This window comes from Petaurus breviceps, unplaced genomic scaffold (assembly GCF_028583685.1).
Source record: "Petaurus breviceps papuanus isolate PSGF00001 unplaced genomic scaffold, PetGlider_PUasm1.0 209, whole genome shotgun sequence".
NCBI classification, from domain to species: domain Eukaryota; kingdom Metazoa; phylum Chordata; class Mammalia; order Diprotodontia; family Petauridae; genus Petaurus; species Petaurus breviceps.
Genome location: NW_027185854.1, coordinates 2,822,986 through 2,837,436, shown reverse-complemented (window position 1 = coordinate 2,837,436; position 14,451 = coordinate 2,822,986). Strand labels below are relative to the sequence as shown.

The 14,451-nt window shown below is 41.1% G+C and overlaps 1 protein-coding gene across 5 annotated transcripts in view; it reads left to right on the top strand.

The window, feature by feature from the left end:
- Positions 1-11,688, top strand: part of LOC138165489 (volume-regulated anion channel subunit LRRC8D) — a 140,252-nt gene extending 128,564 nt beyond the window's left edge. For all 5 annotated transcript variants that reach the window (XM_069093877.1, XM_069093876.1, XM_069093875.1 and 2 more), the window contains one exon: positions 8,715-11,688. In XM_069093877.1, coding sequence (XP_068949978.1) covers positions 8,717-11,299 — 2,583 coding nt within the window. In that variant the 5' untranslated portion in view covers positions 8,715-8,716 and the 3' untranslated portion in view covers positions 11,300-11,688. The remainder of the gene's footprint in view (positions 1-8,714) is intronic.
- The last annotated feature ends 2,763 nt before the right edge of the window (positions 11,689-14,451 follow it).

Sequence of the window (14,451 nt, the reverse complement as noted above, 5' to 3'; positions counted from 1 at the left end):
CTGATGAAATATTAGGTCCTTCTTGTGTCTACATATATATTAGAATAAAACCAGCTGACAGTGCTGTTAACTCATCCAGTCTAGTACTGATTGAGTACCTCTTATGTGCTAAGCACAGTAATAGACACTAGCACCAAATTGAAGGATTGAAATTAAATATCTTTGGTTTTAAGAACTGGCTAGGACAAGGTTGTGTTCTTGTGTATTTCTTAATTACTTATCTTTGGAAGCTGAGGGTTGGGTTTGCTCTCTCTTCTCTTAACTTCTCTCCTGTCTGGCTTCCAGCCTTGCCATTCAACCAAAATCAATGACTCCAAAATAAGCAGTAAATCCAGTTGCCAGATCTCTTGGTCTTTCCTCAGTCCTTACCCTTCTTGTCCTCTTCTCCATCTTTGGTGCTGTCAGTCCCTCTCTTCTCCTTGATACTCTCTTCTCTCTGGATTTCTCTGACACCACTCCCCTCATTCTCCTCTTCTCACTATGTAGGTAGTTGGTTGGGTATGGTCTTGCCATATGAGCTCCTGTGCTGGATCTTCACCCAGTTCCTGCCCAGTAAGGGTGGGGGCTCCACAGGGGCCTCTTCTCTTCGATCTCTGCACTATTTCAGTTATTGATTTATCAGCTCATAGACTGAATTATCATTTCTATGCTGATGATTCTCCCATCTACTTATCCAGCCCTAACTTTTCTCCTGATCTCCAGTCTTGCATCTCTGTCTATTGGTCATCTTAAATTGGATAGCCTTGGATATGTAAACTCATTGTGTCCAAAACTAACCGCCCCTCTCTTGCATATGTCGCTGGACCATCTCCAGTTGTCCCAATGTACCTCTCTGCTGGACTCAAATTGCTGCGGAAGAGAAAATGAGGCTGGTGACTTTGCACAGCCCTCCCTCACTTAAATCCAATTCACTTGCATGTCATGACATCACCTCCCTGATGACATGATCTTCTTCGAGAACCAAGGACAAACAACAATTTCCCTGTTAACTCTTGAGGCTCCAAACTTAAGTGTCTTCTCCTGCTCCTCATTCTTCCTAACTTCTTCCCATATTCAATCTGTTGCCACGTCCTGTGATTTCTGCCTTTGTAACATCACTCAAAGATGCCTCCCTTCTCTCATCTGACACCCCATGGCTCAGGCCCTCATCACCTCCTGTCTAAACTCTTGCAGTAGCCTGCTGGTTGGACTCCCTGCTTCCAGTCTCTCTTCAACTCAGGCACCAAATTGGCCTTCCTAAAGTGCTTTCTTATCACCATCAGGATCAAATAAGACAATCCCTTTCCTGACCCCAGGTAGTTTTTCCTGGCTGTCCCCATACCTAGAATCCTCTCCCTCCTCATCTCCCAATTTCTGGCTTCCTTCAAGTCTCATTTAAAATAGCACCTTCGGTAAAAGAGGTTTTTTCCTGATCCCTGGTACTGTTAATGCCTTCCCTTCATTGATTTTCCCCAATTTATCTTATTTATAGCTAGTTTGTATTTGTAAGTTGTATATTGTCTCTCTACATGACTTCCCTGAGAACAGGGACTGTCTTTTGACTTTCTTTGTATTTCTAGGGCTCCGTATGGTGCTTGGCATAATAAATACTTGTTGACTGGTCATATTTAATAATTCTCACACCAGAGAGTATAAAAATAAATGTGCACTAATCATTTCGTATAATCGTTCTATACTTTCAAAATATATTAATAATTCCATCATTAGGAATGCACGCCTCCCCCTTGGAGATGAACCTTGGATAAATGCATTTTAAAAGCATTCCAGGGGCGGCCAGGTGGTTCAGTGAGTAAGAGCACCAGCCCCGGCATCGGGAGACCCGGGATCGGTTCCGGCCTCAGATACTTGGCACCCACACAAAATAACTGGCCGTGTGACCTTGAGCAAGTTACTTAACCCCAATTGCTTTAAAAAAAAAAAGCATTCCAATTCTTATTTCATATTGTACATTATATGTTCACAGATGATCATTCTCCCCCTTCCCCTGAACCTTTCTCCCCAAGTTGGGCTGTAGCAAGCATTTGTGTAATTAGGCCACAAAGATAACCTACTTTCACAGCCATATCTCCTTTGACAAGCCTTGGAAGTCAGTGAGTACCCAGGGACTGATTCTTTGGCCCTTTGTTTATCTCTAGTCCAGTGTTCTCATCCTGCCTGCTCTTTAGATGCAGAACTGGGGGCCATGGTCAAAATAAGGTGGTCTGTCCCTGTTGCTTTCTGTAAAAAGCTCTCCTTAACTACCCTGCTTATTGAGCTAGAATTAGGGGAGAAGAAACTCTTCTTTGTTCAGTTCAGCAAACCTTTATAGAACAACTATGGTTTGTACAGCATTCTCTGCTAGGCCCTGGGAGAGATTGAAAAGTGTAAACAAGATGAGTCTCTTTTCTCGCCGAACTTAAACAGTCTTGCATTATTATCATGAGTGCTGGATGAATAGGTTAAAAAAAAAAAACGAGGTGTTTGTGAAAGAACTGTCTATCATATTTTCCTTTATTCTGTCATAGGCAAGAATTTAATAACAGTTCAACAAACATTTATTAAGCACATATAGAATGAGCATTAATAGCTGGCATTTATATAGTGCATCTAGGCTTGCAAAGTACTTTACATATGTTTTCTCACTGGAGCCACCCAACAACACTGTGAGGTAGATGCCTTTATTATCCCCATTTTACAGATGAGGGGAGAGTTAAGGGACTTGCCCAGGTTCACACAGCTAGTAAGTGATTCAAATTCAGGGCCTCTGGCACTCTCCATCCATTGGTGCACTCAGTGCCAGGCACTGTGTTAATCCTGACATGCAAATATAAAAACAAACATCGTCCCTGCTCTCAAGAGGTGTTCATCCTGATGGAGGAGATGGAACCCAGGATCTATACCGGGGCCTCCACCTCCTTTCTTCTCACTGTCCCCCTTCACACTAGTTTCTGAACCCCATCATTCAGCCAAGACAGCCACCTTCAAAGTGACGGGTGATTTCTCACATCGCCAACTCCATTGGCCTTTTCTCAATCCTCTTCCTGCTTGACTTCTTGGAAGCATTGCCCCTCTCAATTCCTTTTTCCTTCTGGATATGCTTGCCTTTCTGGGCTTTATGGGACTGTCTTCTCCTGATTCTGCTCCTGCTTCCTGGGCAGCCTCTCCTCGTTCCCTTCTGTTGGAGCGCCATTCTTGGTATGCCTCTTAATTGTGGGCATCCGCCAAGTCTGTCCTGGGGTTTTTTCTTCTTTTCTCTCTGTACTCTTTCCCTTGGTGCCAAGTCAAGTCACTTGAAGCCAGTTTTGATGGCTTCAGTTATTTCTTTGCATGTGATTTGTAGTTGTATATCTGTATAGATTTAATAGTTTATAATCTACCGCTACTCCTATCTCCACATAGGTATGTATGTGTATAGAGATGTATGCATACACACATATATGTATCTGTTATGTGGATATATCTACATGTGTGTATATACATGCCTGTACGTATAGACGTGTGTGTGTATCCCCAGTATCATGATCCAAGCAGGGTAGCTTATGAGAGCTTTGTAAAGACATGAACAGGGATGAGACCACACACATATGTACATAATACATGCATATACACATGCATGTGCACACACATGCACACACATATGGAGGGGTAGAGAGGTCCCTGATCTTTCTCTAGAGCTCTAGTCCTTCATCACCAACAGCGTATTGAGCACCTCAAACTAGGTATCGGTTCTTCATCTCAAATTCATCACATCCACAGCGATTTCATTATCTTTCCCCCCATATCCTTCCCTCTTCTGAATTCTTCACCAGTATTCTTGAGGACACCTTCTGTTCACCACATTCAGAACATCAGTGTCCCCCTGCTCATTGCTGTTCTCACCTCTCTGACCAGCGCCATGTTCCTCTCTTCTCCCCTCCCCTTCTGCTGCATCGCTTCTGCGTGTTCCCTTCTTTCCACCACCCTAATGCAGGGCTTCATCCCCTTTCACCTGGGCTGCTGTAGTCGCCCTTTCTGAATTGGTCTTCCTGCCTCAAGTCTTTCTCAGCGCTAGTCTGTCCTCTTTAACGGTAGATCTGACCATGCTGTCACTGCCACCTCCCACCACTTAATAAATTACAGTTGCTCCCTCTTCCCTCCAGGATTGAATACGAGATGTACCCCATCTATTATAAGGTTGAAAACTGCACAAAGACTTTTGGGACACCTTGTATAAAGCACCCTGCTTCGCATTTAAAGCTCTTTACCATCCGGCCCCTTCTCATCTGTCCAGTTGTCTTACACCTTACTCCCCTCCTCACACTTTACTTTTACTTTACATATTTATGGTCCAGCAATATAGTCCTGCTTGTCATTCTCTTACGAGACACTACATCTCCCATCTCCCTTAGCTTAACATGGTGCCTAACACATAGTAGGCACTTGATGAATATTTATTGACTGACTGACAGACCTACATGCGAATGCCTTGCCTTTGAGATTGACTTAATGTTATCTGTAGTGCTTACAGTATACATAGTGTAATGTACCTGTACCTATGTATTTACTTACACTGATCACAATGCCTGGCATATAGTAAGCATTTAATAAGCTCTTACTGATTATTTGGATGTCTCAATAGAGGTTTAATTTCTTTTTAACTCTTTTATTCATTTCTCTTTTTTATGTCACTGCTATTTCCCAATAAGTCTCTCCCCTCCACCAACAATACTCCCGCCCAAACAAGTAATTACAATCAAGGAAATCAACTCAGCTCTTTAACCAGGTCTGAAAATGTTTACTTTATTCCACACCAACACTCTATCACTTCTTCTGATAAGCTGGAGGACCAGCATCCCAATCCTTCTAAGTCATTATTTGTCATTACTTCATTGATCGTTTGGTTCAAAACATATGTGCAGACATATTTAGTAAGTACACAATTAATCTTTATGTGTGCACTTACGTGAATTGTATGTGTGGATGTATATATGAGAAAGGTATACATGTGTGAGAATTGATTAAAGGATGTGGGGAGGAGAAGAAAAGTGTGTGTGTGTGTATATATATGTTGACAATAATATATAACAATTATTTACAGTTATGTGAAAATAAAAACATGTGTATATATATGTATATTGTGTACAATATATGTATCCATACACACATGCATTTTCTGTTTCCTATACATACATGTACACATCCATATACATACACATATACGTGTATATATGTGTATGTGTATGTTCACAATAATATATAACAATTATATACAATTATGTGATAAAAATGTGTTTATATACATATATTGTGCACAATATATGTCTGTATACAATACATCTTCCCTTCTCCCCATACATACATATACATACACACATGAATATATGTATATATACACATACATGTATATGTGCATATGTATACACATAAAAAACCATGGCAGTAATCAGACAGCAGGTTTTAAGCCTGGGCAATAAATGTTGATAGATGAATTAACAAGTAGTTCTTGAGCTCCTCAAACAGTGTCCCATACTGATGGTTCCTGGTACTAAGTAAGACTTGGTCCTGACCCTGAATGGATTTATATGCTAGAAGGCACTCTCAGAATCTTAGGCATTTGCCATTTTGTTTTTGTTTTGAATGACCCGGTTAGTTTTAAATAACTCCACTAGTTTCATTTTAAATAACCCTATACTAATGTTTTTTGAAATAAAGGACACCAGGTACAAATATAGCAGCAAAACTGGAACCTCAGAACTTCCTACGAAAGCAGGATGTGGTGACCGTAGGATTCGAACAGAGAAGTTGAAATTTCCAAATTACAAGGAAAGGAACACTTGATTTAAGTATATTATTATTAGGGAAGTGGGTTTGGATTCCATTCGTGTTACTTGCTGTCTTAGACATTTGTTTCTTCATGAAAGGATTAAAGCATAATGATTTTAGTGGCTTAATTGCTGCTGTAAGTCAGTCTGCAGTTTCTGTCTGCCAGCTGGTGGTGAATGGTGACCAGTTTGGGTAGTCTGGTGACCAGGGAAGGAATACTCCCCAGATAGACCCCTGGTAAAAAAAAAAAATTTAAAGAAAAGATAAACAATGAAACAAGATAATTATGCTGTAGCCACCACTTTGGCTCTGTAAGTAGTCTGAAAAAGGCCAGCAATTATTAAGGTAGTTAAAATTGGAGCTGTTACATTGGTGTAATATTCACTGATAATAAGCCAGAGGCAGATGTTGGTAGAGTTAAATGATCTTTTGTGCAGCCTCAGGAAGAACCCTAATAGCAGGCAAGAAATCATAATGTAGGGCTTCTTTGTCTGGCATCCGCAAACTTGTCTTTTAAAAAATATTTATATAATTCCATTTTGATATAATTAGCTTCCTTCATAATCTGCTGTATTTTATTTTATACATTTTAAAAAAATTTTGTGAGCAGGGGTCCGTGACAAAGAATAAATTAAAGGTCTCTGCCTTTATACAGCCTTCCCAGTAACTCTTGGCCCACATATCTGTGGAGGACTAACAATCTAGCTCAAGTAAGAAGCAACTTTGTGGGCTCTCCAACTTTGTGAATGCTTACCATTGAGTCTGGTTAAACAGAAGAATTAGGGGCATCAGGTACCTCCATGTGGCTATGTGGCTCTGTGGCCCTGTAGTGCAGGGATCACCCAGGCTGCAGCTGCAGCCCATTTGAAGAATTCTGAGCTACTCAGTACTTCATGAGTGGATGGATCTCAAGTCAGCACCCAGTCCTAACCATGACTGAAAAGTAAAACTAAAAAAGAACCTCTGAGTGGCTGAAAAAAGGCAATAATGGTTCTGGGGAAGCGATCATGAACTATGCCTCTCTCTTCATGGCTGAAAGATGGGAGTCTCTTGGGAAAAATGTGGTATACATTGTTATTCTGTGGATTACTCTATAGCAGAGATGTTTAACTTGGCATCCAGAAACTTTTAAAAATTTTTGATAACTATATTCCATTATAATTCATTTCCTTTCTAATCCTAAGTATTTTATTTTATGCATTTTAAAAACATGATTGCAAGGAATTGATAGACTTCACTAGATAGGTGCCAAAGGGGTCCAAAACAAAAAAGGTTAAGGACCCCTCCTGCTCTGTGGGGTAAAGAACTCCTTTGCTTAGCTATTTTGTTACCAGAGAGAGTTCTAATTTGGGGGGGCGGGTGAGGATTGGGATGGAGGGAGTACTTTGCAGCCTGAAAACAAAAGGCATCAGTAAAATTCAATTTTTCCTTTTAAATGTTTTAAAAGGCTATTTTCTTCAAGACTCCTAGTCTCCCCTGCCCAGTTTGAGGTTGAGTGTAACCCCAAAACTGCTACATATGTGTTCCTTGCCTTTCTGCCTTATCTACTTGCCCTAACAAAACCTTTTCTCAGAAAAAGCAGTTGATGGGCAAATTCATTCACACTAAGGCATGTGTTCTCATACAGTTTTGTTTGTTTGTTTTTTGCTTTTTGGAGGGCAGGGCATTTGGGGTTAAGTGACTTGCCCCAGGTCACACGGCTAGTAAGTGTTAAGTGTCTGAGGCCTGATTTCAACTCAGGTCCTCCTTACTCCAGGACCGGTGCTCTACTTACTGCGCCACCTAGTTGCCCCTCTCATAAAGTTTAACATTTATGTTCTCATAAAGCTTAATATTAACCTCTCTCAAGAACATTTATATTTTAATAGCCCCTATTTGTCTTAAGCCAAAGAAGTAAATCTCTAATTGTGAAATTTCACTTATTACCAAGCTAGGGAATGAGCACCTGATTGGATTTGGCGGGGCCTACATTTGGATCCTGGCTCTGACACACTTAATACCTGCATGACCTTGGGTACATCACTAACTTCTGGGCTTCATTTTCCTCATCTGTAAAATGAGGGTTGGACAAGATGTCTTCTAACAGCCTATTCTTCTAAATCTCATGACCCTAAGAAGATATTGGCAGGGGGAGGGGAAGGAGTTGGCACATGAGAGGGGACTTGGTGGCCTGCCTGATACCTAGGAAATCATGCTATATTGGAAACCATCCTTCCTTCCTATTGATAACAGTGCTAATAGCTGATACATGCACAGCATTATCTCACTTTGTAAAGCTTACTTACTGCAGAAGCATACTTGGGATAAGTTTTGACCCTCTTCCTATGAAGAACTGAGCAGTGTGAAGACCTTCAGACAGATAGGTAGACAGACGGGACAGTAGATAGGATAGAGAGATACATACATATATACTACTATTCAGCATTTATCCAGTCCTGCTCTATGTTATTAGTTAATCTTCTTGTGTGTAGACATGTCTTCCCAAGTAGAATAATAGTATCATAGATTCAGAGCCAGAGGAGGAAAGTGAAAAATTCCTAAAGACAGAGAAAAGTACCTACCATCCCACTCTACTTAGCAAATAGAAGGCACTCAGGAAATATTCAGATTAGCAAATACCTCCATATTTGTTTTCTTCTGCTATCCCTCCTAACTCCAAATCTTATTTCCCCTCTCCCTCGAGAGACAAAAAAATGGAAGCCAAATAAAGAGCTAGAACAGCTTCCCTCTGTTCTTTCTCCTCTACTTCCAGGCATATCCCTGGGGATCCCAGGATCCCACATCTATCCCTCAGTTTCTACTTAGGCTTATATTGAGTAAAGGGATAGATGCCAAAAGTGGTTGACCAGTGTGAAATTCTTTTAAAGAGAAAAATGAATGAGTTTTTTGTATCCTTTTAGTCATGGATCGTTTGTTTTTGTTTTTTTTTCCAGGAATGTTCACCCTTGCAGAAGTTGCCTCTCTCAATGACATTCAGCCTACTTACCGTATCCTGAAACCATGGTGGGATGTATTTATGGATTATCTGGCTGTTGTTATGTTGATGGTCGCCATCTTTGCTGGAACCATGCAGCTTACCAAAGATCAGGTGGTCTGCCTGCCAGTGTTGCCATCCTCAGTGAATCCAAAAGCACACCTCGTGTCTGGAAATGCTGATGTGACCACAGATGTTCCGAAGTTGGAAGTCTCCACAGACCAGGACCAAGGCCGGGGGACGACCAAACCCACATCCTTTGATGAGGCCGTTGCCGTAACTCCTGGCTCACCTCTCAGCAGGGCTAGCTCTCCTCACACAGATTCCCCGGTCTCAAATCAGGAGGAGAGAGAGGAGATCAAAGATCCTACAGGTCGGAAAACCAACTTGGATTTCCAGCAATACGTGTTTATTAACCAGATGTGCTACCATGTCGCTCTACCGTGGTATTCCAAGTATTTTCCCTACCTTGCTCTGATACATACTATTATTCTCATGGTCAGCAGCAACTTTTGGTTCAAATATCCCAAAACGTGCTCAAAAGTGGAACACTTTGTTTCTATATTAGGAAAGTGCTTTGAATCTCCTTGGACTACGAAAGCACTGTCTGAAACAGCCTGTGAAGATTCAGAGGAGAACAAACAGAGGATAACTGGGGCCCAGTCTCTACCAAAACATGTGTCCACCAGCAGTGATGAAGGGAGCCCCAGTGCGAGTACCCCCATGATCAACAAAACTGGCTTCAAGTTTTCAGCTGAGAAGCCCGTGATCGAGGTCCCTAGTATGACTATTCTAGATAAGAAAGATGGAGAACAGGCCAAAGCCCTGTTTGAGAAGGTGAGAAAGTTCCGTGCCCACGTGGAAGACAGCGACCTCATTTATAAACTCTATGTAGTCCAGACTGTTATAAAGACAGCCAAGTTCATTTTCATTCTCTGTTACACTGCTAACTTTGTCAATGCCATCAGCTTTGAGCACACCTGCAAGCCCAAAGTAGAGCACCTGACTGGTTATGAGGAGTTTGAGTGTACCCACAACATGGCCTATATGTTGAAAAAGCTGCTCATCAGCTACATCTCCATCATTTGTGTCTATGGTTTTATCTGTCTCTATACCCTCTTCTGGTTATTTCGGATCCCTTTGAAGGAGTATTCCTTTGAAAAGGTGAGGGAAGAGAGCAGCTTCAGTGATATTCCAGATGTCAAGAATGACTTTGCATTTCTTCTACACATGGTCGACCAGTATGACCAACTGTACTCCAAGCGTTTTGGTGTCTTCTTGTCCGAAGTCAGTGAAAATAAACTTAGGGAAATCAGCTTAAACCATGAATGGACATTTGAAAAACTCCGGCAGCACGTGTCTCGCAATGCCCAAGACAAGCAAGAATTGCACCTTTTTATGCTCTCGGGGGTCCCTGATGCTGTGTTTGACCTCACAGACCTTGACGTGCTTAAGCTGGAGCTCATCCCGGAAGCTAAGATCCCGGCCAAGATTTCCCAGATGACTAATTTGCAAGAGCTCCATCTCTGCCACTGTCCCGCCAAGGTGGAACAGACGGCTTTTAGCTTCCTCCGAGATCACTTGAGATGCCTTCATGTCAAATTCACCGACGTGGCTGAGATCCCAGCCTGGGTGTACTTGCTTAAGAACCTTCGGGAGTTGTATTTGGTGGGCAATTTAAACTCTGAGAACAATAAGATGATAGGACTGGAATCTCTTCGGGAGTTGAGACACCTTAAAATCCTCCACGTGAAGAGCAATTTGACCAAAGTTCCATCCAACATCACCGATGTAGCCCCGCATCTCACCAAGTTAGTCATTCACAACGACGGCACTAAGCTTGTGGTACTCAACAGCCTTAAGAAAATGATGAATGTAGCCGAGTTGGAACTCCAGAACTGTGAGCTGGAGAGGATCCCTCATGCCATTTTCAGCCTCTCTAATTTGCAGGAGCTGGATCTGAAGTCCAATAACATACGCACAATTGAGGAAATCATCAGTTTCCAGCATTTGAAAAGACTGACTTGCTTGAAATTGTGGCATAACAAAATTGTGAACATTCCCCCTTCCATTACCCACGTCAAGAATCTGGAGTCACTTTATTTCTCCAACAACAAGCTTGAGTCCTTACCCGGGGCGGTGTTTAGTTTACAGAAACTCCGATGCTTAGACGTGAGCTACAACAACATTTCGGTGATCCCGATAGAAATAGGATCGCTCCAGAACCTGCAGCATTTGCATCTCACTGGGAACAAAGTGGACATTCTGCCCAAACAGTTGTTTAAATGCATTAAATTGAGGACTTTGAGTCTGGGGCAAAACTGTATCACCTCGATCCCAGAAAAAATCGGTCAGTTATCACAGCTCACTCAGTTGGAACTGAAGGGAAATTGCTTAGACCGCCTGCCAGCCCAACTAGGCCAGTGTCGACTCCTCAAGAAGAGTGGGCTGGTCGTGGAAGATCACCTCTTTGACACTTTGCCAACAGAGGTCAAGGAAGCATTGAACCAAGACACAAATACACCTTTCGCAAACGGGATCTGAGTGGAGATCACGCATACCCACACCCATTGGTGGGAAAGACTTCCTAGGTTGCAAATGCTTGTATACAAGTTATTGCAAGATGATGCATTTAGGAGGAGAGACATCTCTAAAAGAGAGAGAGTGAGAGAGAGAGAGAGTGTGAGAGTGAGAATGAGTTAGAAGAAGCCTGATAGGAGACATAACTGAGTGTTCAGTGTTCGTAGTGTTTCAAGACATTTCCAAATCTTTTTTTCTTTCTTTTTTTTTTTTTGTGGGAAGGGAAGGACAAATTATAATCACTAATCTCAATTTCTTTTTAAATTGTAACTTGGATGCTGCCGCTGTTGAATGTTTACAAATTGCTTGCCTGCTAAAGTAAATGATTAAATCCACATTTTCTTACTATATAACCCTCTTCCCAGTTGTCTGTATTTATTTGGGGCCTGACCATTAGACCAATACTTAGATTAAATAAAGCCCCTAAAATCCCACGAGTGAGGGATCGTTCTGCTACCATTACTTTCCTTTTATGATTCAGTTTAAAAGAGAAAAATTCTATTCCATATAAAATGTACACACCTAATACACATCTGACTCAGTATTGCCAAAGCTTGGTTTTATAACTCCCACTTTTCTGGGGACTATAAATATAGAAAAGAGACAAGGCTATTGGGTCACTCCTGTGATTTCATTGGTACAGGGAATTCTCAAGTGAGGAACATCCCTGCCACTCAGGTCACCACTTTCTTTGCAACTTACATAGTTTAAGTTAAGTGACTTGCCTGGGGTCACGCAGTCAGTGTATGTCAGGGGCAGGACTTGAATCCATTTCTTCCTGGCTTTGCAACCAGCTCTCTAAGCACTGTCTATATGCTGCCCTGATTTAAGGGATGTGGCTTTAAAAAAGAAAAAGCAACTTTTAAAAATACACACTCTCTCTGTAGCAGCTGCTTTTTAAAATTATTATATCTTTTCAGTTAATTAAAATCTGCCTCTCTCCTTCCTCCCCTCTCCCAATTGAGAAAGAAGGCCTTCTAACAAACATATAATGAAGCAAAGCAATTTTCCACGTTGGTCATGCCCAAAGATTATGTATGGTTCATTCTGCCTGCTATGTCCCCTCATCTCTCAGAAGGTGGGTAGTTTGTTTCATCATGAGTCCTCTGCAGGCATGATTGGTCATTAACAGGTACTTTTACAAAGACGTTGACAACCTTTAACAACTTCTCTCAGTGACATCCTATGGATTTACCATTAATTGGAAAGTGTACATCCTTTAGAAATGAAAATTGATTTGTCCAAAACCTCACTAAAGTAAATTAAGAATTGTGCAGTTCATCACATACACAGTGCATTTGGTCCAAATTAAGTTAAAATACTGTTTTTTTACAATGACTATGGTAGTAACAAATGAACAACTAAATAAGATTTCAATTCAATCTACTTTTTAAAATGTTAGCCTTTCCTATATAGTTTAGTGACAAGCTGTATTTCCTGTGTTTGACCATGTCTGAGCAAGGTCACATCTAGGGAAATACCAGCAACATTAACCTCTAAGATGATACTATGGTCACTCTCTTCAAATGTCCAGTAATAGTTTATAATAATAGTTTATAAGATCACTGTCCAGTGGGCCCTTATTTAGCCAGGACTTCCAAGGTCCTCTCCAGGAAACAAAATATTCATTTGAAAGATAATTCAAAGCTGGTGCAAGGTCATCTTCAGTCCACTGGAGTATATTTATTTTGCATATTTTGGTAAATGTTTCTCAGCTAAACTCATATTACAACTCCAGCTTTCCCTCAGTGCTTAGACATTGCCCTTCCTTTCATTCCTTGGTGTTTTGTTTTCGAAGTATGTAATAGCCCTTTTCTCATGTTCTAATTTGTCATTTAGACCCATTGGCCTTTCAGCATTTTTTATATTGGTAAGATAAAGCCTTTTGCTGTTTCCTTTTTAGATTGTCTAGTGTGCTTTTTTTCACCCCCAGAATTAAAACCAATTTGCTTTATTATTCTTCCTGGATAGTCAGATGACTCTTTACCCACAAGCAGTGTTCCAGAAGAGCATTTTATATTTGTTTTTCTCTGTATATACCTTCTGCCCCAGAGAATCCCAAGACCTAGCTTCTTTTAAACAGAATTTATCTATCAATGAAGTAAACACATGAATATTTGTCATTTAAAATAATTCCAAAATGCCAAAGCTTTGCTTTCACCATGAACTTTAGACTTCTCTCTCCACTGCCCTTTTCTTTTATTCCCACCCACACCCTATTACCTGCCCATCCTTTGGCAGAGAAGCAGCCAGTTCAGTGTCCAAAGGTTGACAACAAAACTAAGGTCCTAGTCAGCCCTCTGAGTAATGACATTGATTCAGATACAGAAAGAGATTTTTACCCTCAACTAAAGCGGAACTATTGTCTCCTTTGACCTCAACCAGCAAAAAAGGACAACCTATTATCCTTTAAAAGGGTGTAAGTGGATACCATGAAGAATATTTTGCTTTAGATGCCAAAGCATTAGTTAGATGAAGATCTGAATTTAAGCCAGCCAGATTTGAAGGGTTAGTGAAGGATTGGAAAGCATTTTCATAATTTCTTACCACCATATGAAAAACTGCAGAAAGGAACAAAACTAAATTCGTGTCTTTGCCTGTGCCTGGTAAGAGCTGTGGCCATTCATTGTATGGATGGGGTTGATCCAGACATGGGTTCCAAAGGAATGAATCTTTGCCTGATTCCTCAGCTTCCTCCCTCAGGTCGTGACCTAAATCAGGCTTCCCCAGGTTTTTACCAAAGGAAAGGGTTGAAAAGACTTCATAAGAAAAGATGTTTGTTCCAATGTCCAAGTCAAACATTCCCCACCCACCCACCCCCTAAGGGAACCAGGAGTCTTTGAGGGTAGGGAGAAGTCAAGCTGTTTCAGGAGCAGCCCCTCACCCAGAATTAACACCTGAAACATGCATCTGCTGATCATAGGGCTTTATCACTCTTGTCTTTGCTTTGTTGGCTTGGAAGAATAAGATGCTGAGGGGACAACCTGAGTTATACCAAACATGCAGCTGAAAAGTTAAGGGGCTAATTTTGTATTATGATTGCTATTGTTACATATGAACCTCATTATTTTGTTGTTTGTTTTTTGTTTTCATGTCCTTTCAGTCCTGTGGATTGC